Source organism: Platalea leucorodia (genome assembly GCF_965183815.1).
Source record: "Platalea leucorodia genome assembly, chromosome: 16".
Lineage (NCBI taxonomy): Eukaryota > Metazoa > Chordata > Aves > Pelecaniformes > Threskiornithidae > Platalea > Platalea leucorodia.
This window is the reverse complement of record NC_138838.1, coordinates 9194146-9213033: the sequence shown is the minus strand read 5'-3', so window position 1 is coordinate 9213033 and position 18888 is coordinate 9194146. Positions and strand designations below refer to the sequence as shown.

At 45.6% G+C, this 18888-nt stretch overlaps 1 protein-coding gene across 4 annotated transcripts in view; it reads left to right on the top strand.

The window, feature by feature from the left end:
• Positions 1 to 18888, top strand: part of BCAS3 (BCAS3 microtubule associated cell migration factor) — a 373866-nt gene that overhangs the window by 342617 nt on the left and 12361 nt on the right. For 2 of the 4 annotated variants that reach the window (XM_082328352.1, XM_082328351.1), the window contains exons 23-24: positions 7115 to 7282; positions 14364 to 14429. In XM_082328352.1, the coding sequence (XP_082184478.1) occupies positions 7115 to 7282; positions 14364 to 14429 (234 nt within the window). Of the gene's footprint in view, positions 1 to 7114; positions 7330 to 14363; positions 14430 to 18888 lie in introns of all 4 variants that reach the window. The other 2 variants (XM_082328354.1, XM_082328353.1) reach the window with 2 other exon arrangements.

Here is an 18888-nt window from a genome sequence, read left to right as displayed (position 1 = left end):
TGCCTGCAGCCCGTGGTGGCAGCCGCCCCTGCCCGCAGCAGAGCCCGTGCTCGCCCCCAGCATCTTGTTCTTTTAAGCAAGATGACAAAGTCCTGTGCTTCTGGTCCTGCAAAACCGCGGCATAAATTTCCCCGATGACACCAAACGCAGATTTTTTGCGTTTTATCTTTTAAGTCCTGCTTTGGATGGATGTCATATCCTGCCTCCAGTTTTTAAACCATCCCGTCTCTCTCCCGTGTCCTTTTGCTAACCTCCGTGCCTCTGGGGAAGCCAGGAGCTCGGCCAGGGCTGCGGGAGCCCTCGGCGATGCTCGGGGGCTCTGGGGGGCTTCCTGCGGCTTTTGCCAGCCCGGGGCTCGATGTCGGTGCTGCGGTGACACTCGGGTCCCTCGTTTGGTGGCCAGGTGTATTACCAGCAGGCTGGTGTGAAACTGCAGTTTGGATGGCATATGAGAGAGTCGCAGAGAGCATTCAAGGCAAAGGCAGAGTTTAATAAATATACTTAATCATTTATGTTTTGACCTTAACCCAGCCTCGTACTCAGACACAGAAAGCAGAGAGTTGAAAACGTACTTTGTCAAGGCTCCTTTGGCTGCTGCAGTGGTAAAACAGGGCAGCCTTGCTCTGAGGAAAGGCAGATCCTTCAGAAAGGAGAGTAAAAGGTCAGAACTAATCCAAAAGGACAAGCAGTGTATGTCTGTGTGTATATTGGGTTTCACATATGAAATCCAGTCATGATAAATCTGATGGCTTTAGAAACATCTACTTTGATTAATGAAAACATAGTTCCCATAGACCATGGGTTTCATACTTCAAAGTTCTCCTGGATTTAGGACCTTAGGTTTTGCTTATTCATATAACATGCAGGAAACTATTTTTAAATGAATAAAGGAGTTTTAAAAAAAAAAAAAAGGCAAATGTTTCAACATCGGTGGTACAGATAGACTGGATAATAAGGAGCAAAATTAACAAACAACAGACATTTTATAATGCATTTTACAATAATGTTTACATTCTTTCCTCTATATTTGTTTTCCCTTGAAAAGATTTATGTATTTATAAAAATATCTCACTGCTCCAGCTCTGAAAATTGCAGCCTCGCTCACATTTGAAAGCCTTCACGATGGCTGTGATCGCTGGCTATGTTCCTAATAATCTGAAATGCTTCTCCTGAGCCCGTGGTTAACCCCTTGTGCAGGACCAGAGGAGACAGCATTTGTCGGGGCGGTGGGGAGGAGGAGGAGGGCAAGATGGTTCCCAAGGACCTGCCCAGCTTGCACCACAGTACTGCTACGATCCCGAATGTTGCCATCCATTGCCTCGGCTGGTGTCCCGAGCTGGGCAGCGGGAGCGTGTGGCTGCTGCCGCAGCGAACGTGCACGCTGGCTGGGCAACCTCCTGCCCGACCGTCCGCCTTCGGCCCCGCAAAGCCGCTGGGCACGGGGGCTCCCAGGGCCACCCCGCCGCCGGGCTTGCTCCTCCCGGCAGCTGCACGTTTGCTTAAAACTCATTTAGAAATAATGACAGAGGAATAAACAATATTTTTGTTTACAAGTCTGTAGTGCGCTGAGGAGGGACACAGGAACCTCTCAGCCTTGCTTAGCCAAAAGTTCAAAGGGATTTGAAAGTGTTCGTTGCCTGTGGGACTGGGCACCCCGACTGAAGTCTCCATTAATTAAATGCATTCACAGGATACAGAGCTGGTGAGTAATGTCCTGTTTATAGCACAACTGTGAGCGATTCTGGAAAAAAAGAAACTCCGTGGGAGGGAGGATGACGGGGAAATAGAGTTACTCGCAAAGCCTGTAGCTCCTGCCGTCGTTTCCAAAGGCAATAATTAACGCTCACACCTTGATTTAACAGCCACGCACGGCGCTGAGTTGTCGCACAGCCTGTAAGTTGACGTGCACGTGCCATGGGAGAGCGGGAAGGCAGGCTGTGAGCTGTGCACGGGAGAGAGGATCAGCAGCGCGTGCTTGCCGAGCACGGGCACGTGTTCAGAAGTCAGATACGGGGCAGGTCGGGGAGATGCTGCTTCCTCCACGCGTAAATGAGGAATTTGCACAGGTCCCCGTTCAAGTACTGAGAGCTGCTGCTTTGTGGCATTCCCCCTGGAGTAACAAAGTTATGGCATGGAAGCAAATTGGCAAACCCTGTAGGAAAGTTCAACCATTAATATTTAAACGGGGTATGTTACAATTTGACTCACTACTTTGGGCAAGGAATTTCCATGCGCTGGTTCCTCACACGCCCATGGGGTTCTCGCTCCCGGCCAAGGCTTTTCTGGGCAGCTTTGTCATGCTCATGCTGCGGTTACTGGTATGTCCGCTGCCGAGCGGATCGGGACTCCCTTCAAAGTCCACTCCTGCTGCTGAAGGGGCCAGAAAAGGCAGGGGCTTGGTGATGGGCAGCCCCTCCTCTCCCTCCGAGACCGTCTTGGTCGCGCCCCAGGGTCTGCCGTCCCCAGGGGTCGAGCCCCCATCCCTTTCATGAGAGGGATGCATCTTTTATCGGTTAAAATTGGCAGGTCATTTCCTCTCCTATTTACTCTGTTATTTTTGCTCACACGTATGTTGCAATATGCAAGGTGAGGCTCAAAACTGTCAAGCTCTTTAATAGAACCATTACTGTATTTTTGGAGAACGTACTCTTTTTGATTTACTGTTCCTTAGAAGACAGGAAATGGAGCTACTTGATTTCATATTTTAAACAAAGCCGTCCAGAGGTTTAATGAAAAAAATTTCCCCTGGCTTTCGAATTAAAGGGCTATGGTGAAAGATTTAGCTTAGCTATTTTGACTTAGAAAAATAACACACTAGAAGCATTAAAATATTTTGTAAAAATACTTTTTACTACTAGATCTTTCAGAGAAGAAAATAAGCTTCTCTGGTTTTCTCGGTCTTGGTTGGTAGGGCTAACTGTGAAATAAAAGGAAGTTTCCAAGGTTTGGAGCTTTTTTTTTTTTCTTTCTGTAGAATTTATTTTCCTTTTATATTAAAAGCCTTGAAACAATTGCAATGCGAAAGACAAATCCTGTGCTTCTAAGCAAGGTAATTTGGTATGAGTAATAACAGAAGCCTTTGCCATTAATAAAATGCGAGAAACGTAAAGCAGAAAGGCGGGGGCCTGATTCTGCTCCATCCGGCAGCGGCGTGAGTAAAGGGCAGCGCTCGTTGGGAGGCAAATGTCAGTGGAAGGACAGAAGTGGGAGATCAGTATCAGGAGAAAATTAAAGTTTTAGTAGGAAAATCCTGCGTGTGGAGCAGAATTAGCTTGGAGTGTTTGGGGCAGTGTAAAGCTAAACACGCTGGAATTGCAAAACAAAGCACTTTCAACCTAGATGTTCAAGCCAAGGTTTCTGCTTGTTGCATTTGGTTTGATTTGGGGTTGTTTTTTATTTGTAGTGCCGTGGGTCTGGAGCGGCGCTTGGGCATCATACAAAGGAGGCTGATGGTCTTAATTTCCACCCGGTTTCATCTTCGGTAAATAAGGGAAGAAGTAAATGTTCTGCTAGCTTGAGAGCACCACGCGATAGGATGAAATATTGACACGATTTTAAGTCAATGGGATTTTTTTTCAGTGATTTAATGAGGTTTCACCAGGATTTCACTAGTAATTGCTTGACTAAAATAATACCTAATTTGCTTCTTTCTTGAGTTTTTTCTAAATTAATTGCTCCTTTTAGGTGGAACCTGTTCCACCACCGAAGCTGTATCAGGTCTGGGGGACAGAAAAAGGCTAGGCTTCACACATCAAGGTCTGATATTGGTGGCTGTCAGTAGGATTTCAGCGGTTTGTCAGTACAGGCACGGGGCAAAGCCTGCCTTCTCTCAGCCCTGCAGTAATCCCTTGAATCAGCAGGAGCTTTCTGAGCTGCATCGGTTCTGCAGTTACATTCTGGCTGTGGGTTTGGGGGTTTTTGAGAGCAGGACACTCCACTGAGGTTTGTTTGTAAACTTCTCTCTGGCCGACGATGGGGAATTTGATACGTTATCAACTGAGATACTAGGATGGAAAAGGGGAGAGCAAGGCAGCCAGAAAAAAGAGATTATAATTTAATAAATAGCAAAGATATGGTTAGCTGCTATCAGTGTAAGTTTAATGCCGTAAGCTTGTGTGCCATTGGTAGCGATGTCCGTAGGGCAAAGCACCCAAAGGCTCCTGAGGAGCAACCAGCCCATCTGCCATTTCAGGCACTTCACAGAATTTTCCAAGGCATGAAAATACCCAGGACTTAATTCTGCCTTGAAAAAAATTATTTGACTTTGATACGTGTGCTGTCTGCTGATGCAGTGGCAAAAAGGACAGGAAGGTCCATGACAATTGGTCTTGTTTTTCCTGAAACAGCTTTGTTTTACATCGCAGAGGGACAGAGCCAGGGCTTTGTGGTAGGAAGGGACCTGCCTGTTCAAGCAAGGCCCCATTTTCTGCCCCCACGCCCCGAGTGACCTCGGTCGCACATCTGCGTGTTCAGCTTTACGTGGGACCCATTTTATCAATGCGTATATTGAAATAAGGAGGGATTTGTAGACTCCACTGCAGCACAGAGCAGCTGACGGCGCACAGACCTCCTCTGCCCCCGCCACCCGTCGCTCACAGGCAGGGCGATCGCCCGCGGGGTACGGTGGTGGCTGGTGAATCATAGCCGGATGCCTGGACGTGAATCATGTTGCCAGATGTGTACTCCTGAGATGGAGGAGGAGTGAAAAGGGAGGAAAGATAAAACTAGAGCTTCACCAGCCTTACAGTTTTTTACAAGAAAACTTTCTGTGCAGTTAATCCCTCTAACCTGCATTTGCATTAACACTTGCAACCTCACACGTTGCTGCTAAGAAGTTTTGGCAGCTCTTGGCCCTGATTGCAGGGGTAATGCTGCACTTGTCTCCTTTGCTCTCACTCAAGTATCTCAGGAGCCAGAGACCGGCGCTCTATGAAGTTTCTCCCTGTACACGTATGCAGGCATCTTGGCAGAGCTTCAAAAGCCATTTGCCTTATTATTCATGTGTCTGCTTATAGGAGCAGAAATGCTCCCATTTCTCACTTTCGGAATAAGGGCAGACACTAGTAAAGAAGAGATTCCTCATCAGCATCTCTGGCAGAACGCTGCAGACCCACAGGAGCTCGCCATCTCCCCGCTGCCACCCTGGGGTTTTGGGATGCAGGTTTAAAAGCCCCCCGGTAGCTCTCCAGGTACATGAACAGCCCTATCAAAAACAACTGAAGTCGGTGGGGTCTTGGAGTATATGCGGAGTGGGGGTCTCAGGGTCGCATGAAAGTGCAGAAGGATGACTTGAAAAAAGAAGCTTCAAAAAAAGACTAAACTTTGCTTTTCCTCCTGCAGTTAGGATAGCTGACAATATGGAAATGTTGCAGAGACTTAAACATCATCGAAATTACTTCGCCTCCTCACTGCATTTTCTCAAACAAGCTTCAAGAACCCTTGCTTTAAAACAAATTAGTAGACTGGAGTAACCTTATAAATCCAAAGACCCATTAAAAGTTGAAATATTTGGTCACTCCTCCTCTCGGTTTAAACTGGGATTCATCCAGAGTTCAAGTGCATGTATCACATAAGAGCCACGGTCCCATTTTGTAGAGGTCCATTTTAGTGTTGATGGTTTTCTAGTGCCAGGAATCTACTCTGCAGCCAGGCAAAGAGATAAATCAAAGTTGTGCGCGCCGATGAAATTCAGGAGCCAGAAGTCACCATTGCAGCCCATATAAATCCCTGAATGCCAGCCCTGGTGCTTTTGTCCGTGCCATTAGAGTTCAAAATTATCTGCCCCTCTTTGCTGATGTATGGATTAACCGGCTGCCCGAGTGTTTACTAACGGTTATCACCCGGTACTTTGGACGTTATCAGAGGAAGGGACGCCTGCCGCGGGGCTTGGTCTCTCACCCTTTCTATTACCACCTGTCAGTGGCAGGGAGTGTGCTGTGAAGCTGTACAGTCACAGACTACAAGTGTAGATAGTTTCTGACGGCTGATCAAAGGGGAAAACCAAAGGCCTGATAACAAGGACGTGTTTCATGTACTTTTAACTTTGAGAAACATTGGCATTTGCATTTTTTCCCCTCGGTAGGCTTGCAGAAACCAGGCAAAATAAATGCTGCATATTCAGTTACTTAATAGTTGAGTAAATAGTATGTGCTTGAAGCAACAAAGCATAACTGTAATCTTGTTCCAAGTGGGAATGATTTAAGTAAGCCTTCGCAGAAGACTTGCTGTATAATAAAGTAGAATAATTTTAATTTGTACTTTGAAGTGATCTTGAATTCAGAATCTAATCGTTGCATTCAGCGGAACATCATACCCTGTTGTGAATGAGGTAATAACTGCAAGTTAAGGAATTATTTTAAGTATCTTTTGTAGGTACGTGCACTCCGTCACAATAGCCAGCATCTTCGGTAAGGCACTGCTGATGAAAGGCTCTCCGTTAGCTCACGTTTGACCTGAAGTTTCACAGCGCAGGAACAGAGGATACCACAGATACCCCAGACTGAAAGAAAGGCTCCCTTTTTTCCTTCAGTAGACGTGCTTCAGGCACAAGGCAGAAAGCAACCTGTCCTTTCCTCATCGGTCTGCCGCACTGCTGCGCTTTCCTGCTCCAGAGCAAGAAAGGGATAGCGGCTAAAATTTGTGCCCATTAGCAAAGATGAAATGACTGTTTCCGTTGTCCAAGACGAGAAGGGGGCAGAGTGCTCAACAGCAGCGCAGTGAAAGGCAAATCAACTTTAAAAATAATTTCTAGTTGTCTAACATGTACTTAATAACATATATACAGGTTTTCAACATTACAGTTCCTGCTTCTGTTGTCATTTCCATCAGTGCCATTATGCTGGTTTCCTGACTCTCACGAATGTGAGACCAGAATTGGGTCTGTATTTTTAATTTAACCTTTTTGCTTACAGCTGCTTGGTCAAAGCTGTTCAGTGCTTAGGGCTCTGTTTGCTCCTGCTGTGCTATTAACACCAACATTTTAACTAATGTGCTAAAATTACCTTTTCAGGAACTCAAAATGCAAGAGCTTCTTTCTTTCCAGTGTAATAAATAATATGTATGGAAATAGTTTGGTCCCGGGGTCTCCCAAACATCTCCCGTTTGTTTGTTGAAGGTGCCTTTGACCGGAGCGTGACCTTGCTGGAGGTGTGTGGGAGCTGGCCCGAGAACTTCGGTCTCCGTCACATGTCCTCCATGGAGCACACGGAAGAGGGCCTTCGGGAGCGCCTGGCCGATGCGATGTGCGAGTCTCCCAGCAGGGACATAGTGGGATCAGGAACAGGTACAAAGAAGAGGTGTGATCAGAGATCACGTACATCTCACCCAATGGTGATTTTTATTTATTTTTTTTTTAAGTTTTGCTTTTCCTTTTCTCTGTACACTACCTCTCTGATTAATTAACTTTTATGGGGATCTTGCTTAGTGTGAGATAAGTCACTTATAAAAAGAAAATATTGGTAGATCGCATAAACGTAGTCTGAGAAGCCTAAAGTAACTTGAAGAAAAATACTGGTGCTTGACGCTTCCTTACCGTATAGCTGTGACAAGGGCTCTCCTCCCTCCCCTGCCGACTCAGGAGCATCCGAGTCTCCGTGCAGATCGCTGCCCTTGCCCACCCTGCTCCAAACAATGTCCTAATCACACACATCCTCATTTTGTGTCCTGAATAGAGCCACTGCAAAGCGCTGGTTCTGTAATCCAAATTAATCCATCTTCATCAGTGTCCATTATATTGATAAATTATATCATCTGTTTAAGTAAATGGAATGGCACGTCAGAGATTATGCTGCTCAGAAGGGACCCGGTGGTAGGAGATGCTCAGAAATGTTAAAGCACAGTTGTTGCGGTTTTATTGTCTCCATTAATTTTGACTTGTTTTAAAAAACGCCCTCTAGTAAAAGGACTAGGCCCATCTTTGATCCATGCACCATTTGTGTTGTGACCAGCAGCTAATAGTAATGGTGGCTTCTAACATCAGCTGCCAGCTCGCTTGCCACTCTTCTGGCAACTTGCCCGGGAAGGAAAAAAGAGGACAAGCTCTAGTAGAAACGTATGGCTCTGCCAACTTATGGACTTATAAGTCCTATAAGAAGGCTGCGTAGAGCAGAAGCTGTCTCTTCCCTTTGCTGTTGCCCTCATGCATTGCTGAGGGCTTTGTGCTGCTCCGAGCTCTCCCTGTTGGCACTGCTCCAGCTGGAGAAGGCTCAGGGGCCTCGTCCCCAGGCCTCATCCCCCTGCTTTGCAGGTGGGTCGCTATTGAGCACGCAGCCCACGGCAGGTCACCAAACTGCTGCCACCTCCCCCGGTCTGGAGGACGAGGCTATAAAGAAGCAGAATTTAAGCCCTTGTATGTAGGTACAAATAGCAATAACCAAGCTGCTGAGTGGTGCAGAAGGACCCTTCACATAGTCCAGCTTGTCACCTTTCAAACTGTCCTTCCTCTGACTTCCATCTTGAAAAAGATGGAGTCAATGGATGGTTTAAGATTTGGTATTAACAGAAAGAGTCCGTTGAACACTAAGTATGGGTCTCAGTTACAGATCTGGTGCAAATTCTCACCAGCTTGTTGCCTTGGATGAGGTGCTTAACGTGCCCATGACTCCAGTGCTCTGTCACTGCAATAAGGATAGAGATGCCTCACATTGCTGATGTGGAGTTTAATCAGCTCGTGTCTCCAAAGGGCCGTGAAGGTGGAAAAACAGGCTGTGAAAATGGACAAAGGCACATATTTCATCACTTATTGACCCATACTGTGATCAGAGTGAACTTTAGGATGGTATCCACTTCCGATAACAGGTCAGCTCCCCTCCGGCTGTGTACGTTAGGGGAAAGGTGAGGGGAATACCTTCTCTGAAAGCTGAAGCCAAGTTAAGGTGACTTACTGCCCCAGAGACTTGACATTATATTATATTGTAAAGCAAGAACTTCGTCAGAGACAGCAGTCTGTATTTTCCTTCCATTTTCACCAAACCCAGCTGATAGCAGTGAGTGCCAACTTCTTTGGCATAAGATGAGGCTCACAGTATTGCAAGGTGTAAAGACAGAAAGGAACTGTTTATAGAGATGCCATCACTGAGCTAAAATTCATCCAAAGAGATTTCTCCCTGCTTTGAATCCAGACACATAAATTTTCATAATGAGTGTAAGATAGATGCCATCTCAAAGCAGCAAATGTAAGCGGCAGTAGTGAGTAACATGAGCATTGACCCACCTCACCCCATCCCACTACCCTCCTCTCGCTGTCGTTACGCTCTGTGTTTTCCTGCCTGTCGTGGGATTCTCTCTATCACTAACATACTTTATTCTCAGGATTTGGGCATGCGGTGACTCAGTGCAGCAGAGAAAACCTGGTGATAAGGCTGTGAACTCCCGTGCCCTTTCCACTTCCATCCCCTAACAGCTCTTGAGCTGTTCTTCTTACCAGATGGCCATAAAAAGTCCTCTCCTGCTCAGATGATACCTGGAAAACTGCACTTGCCTAGGGAGTCGACTAGCGCTCGCTACAACATGCGTGGCTGCACTCGGGGCAGGCTGCCAGCCAGCCATTTGTCAAGCTGTGGAGCACGGTAAAGTGCTAGCATCTGTCTGCTGGTTAATAAATGGGGGAAGATAAGTTTGGAGGTACATTACCCTTGCTTCAAAGAAGAGGTGTCTTTGTTGGCTCGTAACGAGTAGGATAGTTTTCACTTCCCCCAAAACCACTTACATCGTTACAAACCTAGGCTGAACGGAATTATCTTTGAAAAACATTCAGTTTTCTTCCTTGGATCCTCTGCTGCCCACTCACCTCAGTGAAACGATAGCAGAGTTCAGCAGAGAAGCACACCGTAAATTTGCTTGTTGGTAGTTGATTTATATATTGGTACTGGTTCCAAAGACAGTGTTTATATTTCTGCATTGGACTCAAAATTAAGAAAGTTATAAACCTCCCTCTAATAATCCTAAAATGACTTATTTTAACTTATGCATGCCTTTATGTTCTACATGCCTTTAACCCCTGTGTGTGCTCCCTGGATTCTCTTCAGTCCTTACGTACGTTTTGCAGAGATTTAGTGAAACTTGCAAAGTCTTACTCAAACTGCAACATGAATTAATGACAATTTCTAACTCTGAATGTGAAGATATGTGTGTGTGCCGTGCTCGCATCCACTGTGTGGACAAAGACAAAATGGGCAATAGGGTGGACAGTGAGACTTTATCAAGTGCTCAACTGGTCCTGACATGCACTTAATGGCAAGAGATAAATAGATTCTTTTAATGCCTTAACTGTTAGGACATAGCTGACACGTAGATTTATATAGTAATCAGGGCTGATATGCTGTAGTAGCGCGGAGGAAATGCATGCTCATGGTACGCAGACCACTTTGGGGAGTAGATATTTGCAGTGTCTTTGTTTCTTACCTACCCCCTTGCACTGCAAAGCAGGGTGGGCAACGCCTCACTAGTTTGGTGGTCCTGGCTATTGGCAGAGGCAGAAATGACCCAAAGATTGGTTATATAGAAAACATCAAACTGGAGGATGCTAAAAACATGAGGAATAATCTGGCATTTGCAAGGAAGGGGAATTAGATGGCCCGATGTGTCTTTTCCACCTCTGACTCCGACTAGTTGCCAAGGGCTGTCGAACAGCGGATGGGAGAAGAACCAGGTCTGGAAAATGACCCCCCAAAAATCTACTTTCCTTGTGACCTAAATGATAACTCCAGTCATCCAGCTAGTTGACTTGATTGGGAAACCAGCTTTTCTCCTTGTTATCCAATTATCCAGACAACCCATGTCTATCTTAAGTGGAGTCTGCTGTACATAAGCTGTCAGCCTAGATACACATTTAATTCCAAAGAAGGCGTAAATTGGCAAAGATGCAAAAAGATGTTTTTGCTGTTTCAGTTTCTGTCAAACTCTCACTGAAAAAAAAATATGAAGGTCTACTCAAAATGTTAGTGGTCAGTGACCTCTTTTGCTTGCAAAGCTTTGTTTTCAAGTAGCTACAATATTTACATTTGCAGTATAGTTTCTGAGTATGTGCTGGAGCTTCACATTGCATTCTCAAACAAAAAAAGAAACGCTAGTATTGTGATTTATGAAACTGTGCTTCCAGGAGACAAATATCTCTGACAGTATCCCACCCAAACTGGACATGCAGAAATTGCCAGCCCAAGCTAGAAGTCTTTCCCTCCAAAAATACTGTAATCAGTAAATCCTCTGGTTTATGTATTCCTTCCACAAGTACATTTCTTAAGCTTTTAAATGCATTTTGGTCATTTCTAGGCATAATATTGAAAATTAGGCTATAATAGGGGACCAAGTCTTTACAGTCTGAGCGACAGGATGCTTTCGGAAATTTATCTGTGGAAGGCGATTTCTGTGGCTGTGCCCTGTTTCTGTGCCATGGGAGTTAAGTGTGCTGAAGCCCAGGAGACAGATTCCCCTTGCGCTCTCTGCCCATCCCCTGCAGGCCGAGGACAGCATCCGCAGCCGTGATGCTGATGTGGGTTCTTCCTACAGAGGTATAGCATGGTCTGTGTACATCCCAGGGACCCAAATTCATTAGGCCCCCAGTCACGTCCACGTAAGACGTAGGCTGGCCTGAAGGAAAACCCAGTGGATCTGTCAGTCAGTCCCAGAAGGGAGCTGCTAACTCCAGGACAGCAGCAGCGAGCGTGAAACAGTGCGGCTCTGCATCTGCAGCACCAGGAGGAAAGGTATTTTCTACCCTGGGGTGTTTGGCCCAGCTTCTCCTCCCTCCTTTGACCTGGGTGAAAGTTTAGCTGTATGTTAAATCTAGGCACAGCTTCGGGCTCGACTTTCACATGATTTACCAGATCAAAACGCATTCTCTACGTTTTCTCGGGTTTATTACTATAAAGCACATAGCACAGTGACAGAAGGGTAGATTTATTCTTTAGGAGTCTAACACAACAGATAGATTTCTAAGGGAGAATTGTCCATATATAAAATAAGTATTCATCACTGCTCAGGTTATTTTGTCAGGATAAGCAATACTGCAACCTTCCTTTAGTGATAAATGTGCTGGTGCCACTCTCAGGCCCCTGGTTTTTCTGCCAGGAGGAGCCGCTGGAGTCCGGGCAGCTGTGGAGGTGCAGGACGGGGCTTACTGTGTTTGCAGTGCGCAATTCCAGTCCGTGCCCGTCTGCTGCGTCTTCTCCGTTAGAATTTGTTTGGCTGCCTGAATGTTGTACTTATATTCGTATCTAATTTATTTTGACAAAGCATACCCAAATCCACATTGCTGCAGTGTTTTACAAGTAGTGGAACTGTTCTGTGGACATACAAGAGTAGAATTGCTTTTTGTGGGCATGTATCTTTTTTTTTAATTCATCATGAAATCCAGTACCGTATGATGGCTCAGTTTACACTGCAGTTTCTGGAGCAAAATAACTTTTTTCTATATCTATCCTGTCTCAGGAATATATGTGAATTTGCAGTAAGAGCCTATATTAAAAACTGCAGAGCACCCCCCAAATTTTGCATCTCTGAACCAGTGCTGTAGGTCTGAACAGGGAAGGATGCAAGTATGGCACCATCGTGGTCAATACAACCCTCAAGGTTTGAAAAATTTAAAGCAAGATGTTTAAAACCCATTGTAAAGTTTCAGGGGAAGAAAAAAAAAAAAGGTATGGCTCATTTTCTTCCAAAACTCCTCAAAACTCCAAGTCTGTCAGCTACCACCTGCAGAAAGCCAGGGGCACAGCGGTGAGGTGCAAACACCGCAGAGCGCCCTGCGCCTAGCCCTCGGAAGAAACCGTCTGGATTCCTTCCAGAGTTCATGAACAAACTCATAATGCGATGAAGGAAGCTCATATGTTGAAGCAAACTCTTTAAATTGATTAATGGGATGTAAGTAAGTGGAGCTAATTAGACGTGCTGTTAGGGAATAGCCCATACGAAACGCGGGATCGGCGTCAGGGCAGTTGGGAACCTGGTCCCCAGCCGAAGCCATGTGGTTACACCAGCCTGAGCCTAACACGGATCTTGACGCTCTTGAGCTTTGCAGGAGAACGTTTTTGAAATCTTTACGTGAAATTTGTGGTCTGGAGAAGTGAAGTCACGCGCTTTCTGGCGTGCCTGGCTGAGGTGGGAAGCGTGCTCCTCTGCCGGAGGGAGGAGAGTGAGCTGCTGCCCTCTGATCCCGTGCAAGGAGCATCCTTCCTGGGTTTTTCCCAAAAGAGAAAATGTCTGTGGTCACAAGCTGTGTTCAGAGATGAGCAGCCACCTGGACATAGATGTACCTGCACATTTAGTTTTAGGAATAGGATTAGCCCTGTATAGAGTCAGAGCTTCAATCGGTACCTTTCCATCCCTTCCTGCCTTCCTTCCTTCTTTCCTTCCTCTTCCTTTTAATTTTTCCAAGACAGTTTTTCCCTTCCCTGTCCTCAGTTGGTCTTAATCCTAACTTGGGCATGGGATATAGGAACCCGGGAACACACAACAATTGATTTTCCCTCTGAAGAGCATTTCTGCAAAGAGATTTCTGCATGGGTTCAATGCAAAATCAGCTTGGGCAGCAAACACGCTGGTGTATCAAATAACATTGATGCTAAAAGCAGCCTTTGAACTTTCAGAATATTCATCCCAGGGTCAGAGATTAAATTACCCCCCTACTAGGGGGGCTATTACAGCTACTAGGAAGAAAAATCAACACTATCCTAGCTGAAACCAGGACACCCCCTCAAATAAGTCTAAGAGCTCAATGCAGTTCTTCCTACGAAACATTTATTTGGATGAGACTCTTTTAAAAGAAATGGAAATTCAGGGCGCTTTAGGAGCCACCATTTTCGAAGTGCTGGATAATAAGAAGAGCAGCATTTGCATTGCACACATTTGACATGGTTTTATTAGTTATTTCTCACGTGCAACATGCGGCAACAGCGCAGCAGCCCCGTGCAGGACATCAAGCACTTCAGCATGGGCTTCTCGTCCTCTCCTGCCCGAGCCGGTATCCCTGGAGCAAGCCCTGTCCTGCAGCCCTGCCAGGGCCAACAAGGGCATTTTTTATTTGCCAACCATTTCCCAGGTCTCCAAATCCAGCTTGCCACCAGCCCCGGGAGTTTTTAGTGGAATTTCTTCCAGGTCGTAAATTATTGAAGGGGGACGGGGGGATGGATGCTGATACCACAAATGGTCCTGGTGTGAATTTAGGTTCATTGCCGTTTGTAGAAAAAGTCTGCTGCTGTTTCTAAAAGGAGCACTGATACCACGAGACAACTCTGACTTTCTGCCTTTTGATAACAAGTTGATCAACTGCATTTACTTATTATCAATTGTGGTGTGGGGAGATTCCTTTTCTTTTTCTTATTATTAAATCAAGGCATTTTTTAAGAAATATTTTATTTTTGATACAGACACAGCCGGTGAAGTAGCAGTAAAAAACATCACCACAAAGAGGCACATGGCTTTGAAATGTTTTGGTATGTAACATAACTGTATTGTTATCAGGTCTTAACTTTTGCACAAAGAATATTTCTTGTTATAAAAGCAAACTGTCTGTCAGCTTTCAAAGGGTTACGTACATAGCACGGTCTTAGGGGAACAAAACAAAAAATATTAAAGTGTCTCAAATCATTTCACAAATAACATTGTTCTATTTCTCTCCTTAAACGAACAAGAGTTTCTTTGATTTTTTTTTTAAGTCAAATTTAGGATTCTGCTGTTCAGAGCAGAGAGGTCACAAGGCCCTAATGTATTTAGCATTGACTGCCCTCTCTTGTAGTGCGTCTATTAGTCAGTAATTTGATTTGTACCTATTCATTTGCAGTCCCTGCAGGAGCTCTGAGCTGGCCCCAAGTATAATTGGTGCTGTCTCTATTTTTACATCATTAGATTAGCCCCGACTCCTGGCCACTTGTTGTCTGCGCTTGTCTGTCCATTTATACAACCTAATGTAACACAAAATTCATTACTGATCACATTACTTTCAACTCTGAAGCCAGCTTTGTGATAAACATTTTGTTAACCCTTTCTTGCCAGCACACAGACCTGGGGGATAAATGCACTTTCCCTTTGGAGGAAAATCAATATCATAATAAAACAAAGTGCAGTCACATTTCTAGATTTGTCATTCCTCCTGGAGAAAGAAATGGGGAGAAACATATATGAGATGACTAAATGATGTCTGCATCCAGGCATCTCGCGCTGCTGTATATGAAATGAGCTCAGCAGTGTCCTTTCTCCTGGAATATAAAGAAGTGACACAAGATAGGGCCAGCACTCAATTTAAAACTTAATTTCTTACTCATTGTTCTGCAAGTGTTCTAGCTCTTCTGTGCAGGCTGTAATCGGGTTACGACATTATTGGAACTGGACATTTTTCTTCCCGTGCTTTGTCTCAAAGTAGTTAACAGAGAGACAGTTCCCTTTCTCCTTAGAGATTTGTTATTGCGTTAGGTTTTGGTTTAGCTTGCTTTGGTTTGTGGTTTTTCTTCCTAACAATTAAGCAAATTAATTTTCCTACTGCAATACTCCAGCATTTCACAGGAAAATGTAACGCTCCGTTCTGTCTAGCTTGGCTTTGCTCGTGTTTGACTCTTTCGCTGAGTACCTCCCAAAGCATTAAGCTTTTTGCATCACTGAGGCTTCTGCTATTGATTGCAAGGGGAACAAGAGGAAAGCCACGGTAGGTATTCGCTTAGGCCTGATTCTGCAAAGGGCTGAGCATCCTTACAGCTCTGTTTGCAGCATCATGCCCATGAGGTGATGCTTGCTATTCAAAGAAATATATTTTGCTGCACGTAAAAGGTGTTGATTTTTAACAGTTCTCTAAATTCATTTTCTGTTTGTACAGCTTGGCTTGGAAATCTGTTATTTTGGGTTTTCTAAATATTTAGAAACATTTCTCAGAGTTTATTAAATCTTCCCTCTAAAAGTCCGAGTGCTGAAGCCTGCCCCACACCAAGCAGTCCCGCACTGAGCAGGGTGCAGGAGACTAGGAGACTACAGGATTTTTCCATCTCTAGTTTCTATAATTACCTTGTTATTCCTTTTAGGAGTCTTTGCGTGGTATTTTTATGTAGGATACGACTTACGGCAGGCATATCTCTCTTAGTAAGTATAAGAGCCCTCGTCTCCTAGCATTTGAACCAAGACTGGTATTTTTACAGCTGTTTTGTGAGCCAAAATTTGTTGCAGCTGCTGAGGTGGTGGCAGGATAAAGACAAGACGGTTCCTCTCCCTCCTCCCAAGCCCAGCAGCCCCGGAGAGCCTTTCGGTATTTTGCTGATTTTTACAGGAGCGATCTTAGGTGTGTGCAGCGTTGGCTGGTGCTTGCTCCTAAAGCCTGGCTTGGCTGGAGGAAGGTGGGAGTCTCCGCTCAGCTCTGCTGCTGCCTCTGTGCCCCTCGGTCTCTGCTTCAGCTTTGCCATCTGAGCACCGGGGAGGTCAGCGTGCCCTGAAATCCCCGTACAGCCTTACGTGACTCCCGTGACCCCCACGTTAAGGCCAAGCCACAGCTCAGGTCATGGCGCAGGGCACGCCGAGTGCTCGGTGGCAGAAAGCGTGTGGCCAGCCGGACCATGTGCCACCGCCCCACTCCCACCCCGGGGTCCCGCTGTTCAGGTTTGTTAGGCTGACACGCTGCTCCCGTCTCTGCTTGCCCCGTAGTGCAGATCTCCTGCGCACCTTGCATTAACTCTTTGAAAGTTGGAGCCTTTCGTTATCTTAGAACGATGCGCAGCCAACTTGCCAGCTCCCCTTCGTGCCCGTGCAGAGCATTAAGATCATGCTGATGCTGAGGGCATCCACCGTTCCCTGGACTGTGAAAGGACGATGGCCCAAGTCATTGCAAAGCTCTCATAAACTATGCATTGCCCTCACCAGGGGAGACGGGAGAGGAGGCTGTAGAATGGAAACCCATTTTATGCAATAAACTGTTAAGCAGTCGAACTGTTAAATGAACGCTTCTTATTAGAGAGATACGATGAAGTATGAGTTACCAAACAGCAAAATATGCATTAACGCAGCAAAACCCCCAGCAATAAATGGAAGGTCAAAAGCTAAAACAATTAAAATGTTCCAGTGTGAGCCAACCCTCTGGCCCAGCAGCTTTCAGTCCTCTCAGCCACAGAGGCCCCTCTTCCGCAGCGGGATCTGCTCCTCACGCTTCGGCATCAGGAGGCGCAGGTCCCTCAGTGGGCTCCCAAAGTGCCACCTCCGCCAGCTCCAAGGGTCTTCTCCCACCCGTTCAGGTGCCGTATCATTTCCCATCGTCGTACTGTAGTCCGCAGCCCTGCCATCATCTCTCGTCACATCCGTGCGTTTCTCTAACAGAATATCAGACAAATAGTAACCTGATTTTTCCGATAACCTAGTCTTGCTATCCATGGTGGAGTCTAAGAATATCAGGGGTTGGGGCCGTATCCTCGCTTAACAGCGATGCTGTTAGCTATCTGATGCTTGTAGTGTGTCTAGTGGAGGTGGTCAGGCAGAAAGCATGAAGGGGAGAGAGAGGGCAGGGGAAAAGGAGAGAAAAACCCAAAGGGGATTTTGGCAGGGGGAGGATCTCCCTGATGGATGGGGAGGGAGACTCCCTGGAGCGCGTCCTGTGGGACCAGGTCTGGTGGCTGCCCCAGGAGGAGGCAGCGTTGTGGCCGCATCCCCGGCAGTGCTGGGAACGGTTAGTTCTCCTTGAGGTATATATTGTAATTTGCGGTATGAAAAGATTAGCTTTCCTTCCATTCCTAGCCTGCTGTCTCCCCACCATGGATAATATATAAAACAGTAGACTTTTATTCATTAACATTTATGGGAGAATGTTAATATTAAACTGTAAGTGAAAAGCCCTATCTTATTGAATTCTTCTGCTGTGTTATTGGGAGCCTAATTACATTTTGCATTTAAATAAAAACCAGATGACGCTCAGGACAGTCAGGCAAGCATTCTGTAAGTGAGAATTTATCTTGCGATCTGGGTAAACAATGTCTCATCATTTAACAGTTATTATAAATAATGGGGTTTTAAGCACTTTGCTGGGAGTTCATATTGGCTCCACACGGGTTGCACTAAGGGAGAGAGAATTTCAGTGACATCTTCCAGGCATCCGGTGAGGAGGAATCATATCCTGAGCTCACTTCTCAAGCTGCAGCAGTTTTCATCCTCCTCTGTTTATTATTACTCAATATTGTGTGCACAATTGGCTGACAAAAAAACCTAAGAGTAAGAAAAATGACAAATCAGTTGGAAGCGTTTTGCAAATGGAGAAACCATCCATGCTGCTGCCCCAGCAGAAGTGGAGGCTGTTCGGGACCCCTGCAGAGGTTTGTGCAAGTGGTTGAAACCTCCAAAGGCATATTTTTTCTGTAAAAGTGGTGCTGTGTAAAAGTTGTGCGTTCACAAAGAATGAAGAAGATGTTGAGGCAAAACATAAAGACAAAAAGATAATAGACTGGCTGCTTTTTTCTGTCTCTGCTGGTGCCCTCTTAAATTACATCATTGGTAATTCCACTCTTGGTAATGCGCAAGCTAATTTAGAAAGAGAGTAGAACTTTTAAAAAATGTAAATAGCTTTTTCCCCACTTCTGTTGTTTATATTCTGCGTTTCATTCCTGTCGCTTCAGACAAGGCGGCAGGGCTTTTGTTGCTAGCTGGCTTTTAGTCTTTGCTCCGTGTTCCTCAGACGTTAGCAAGAGCCTCTGAGATTTCTCCCAGCAGCTTCCCCGCAGTCTGTCCCGCATCCCGGGGAGGAAGGAATTAGTTTTCCATGCAGACAGAAAGGAGTGGTAAGGGGATGAATTTTTTAAGCAACCGTTCGCTGCTGTGAAAAGATACAGCATTTGGGAATGCCTAATGCTGGCTGGTGGCGTGTCCCCTCCTGACACGCCAGGAAGCCACCCACCCTGTAAAATGGCTCTTCCAGGACATAAACTGTTTACTGCC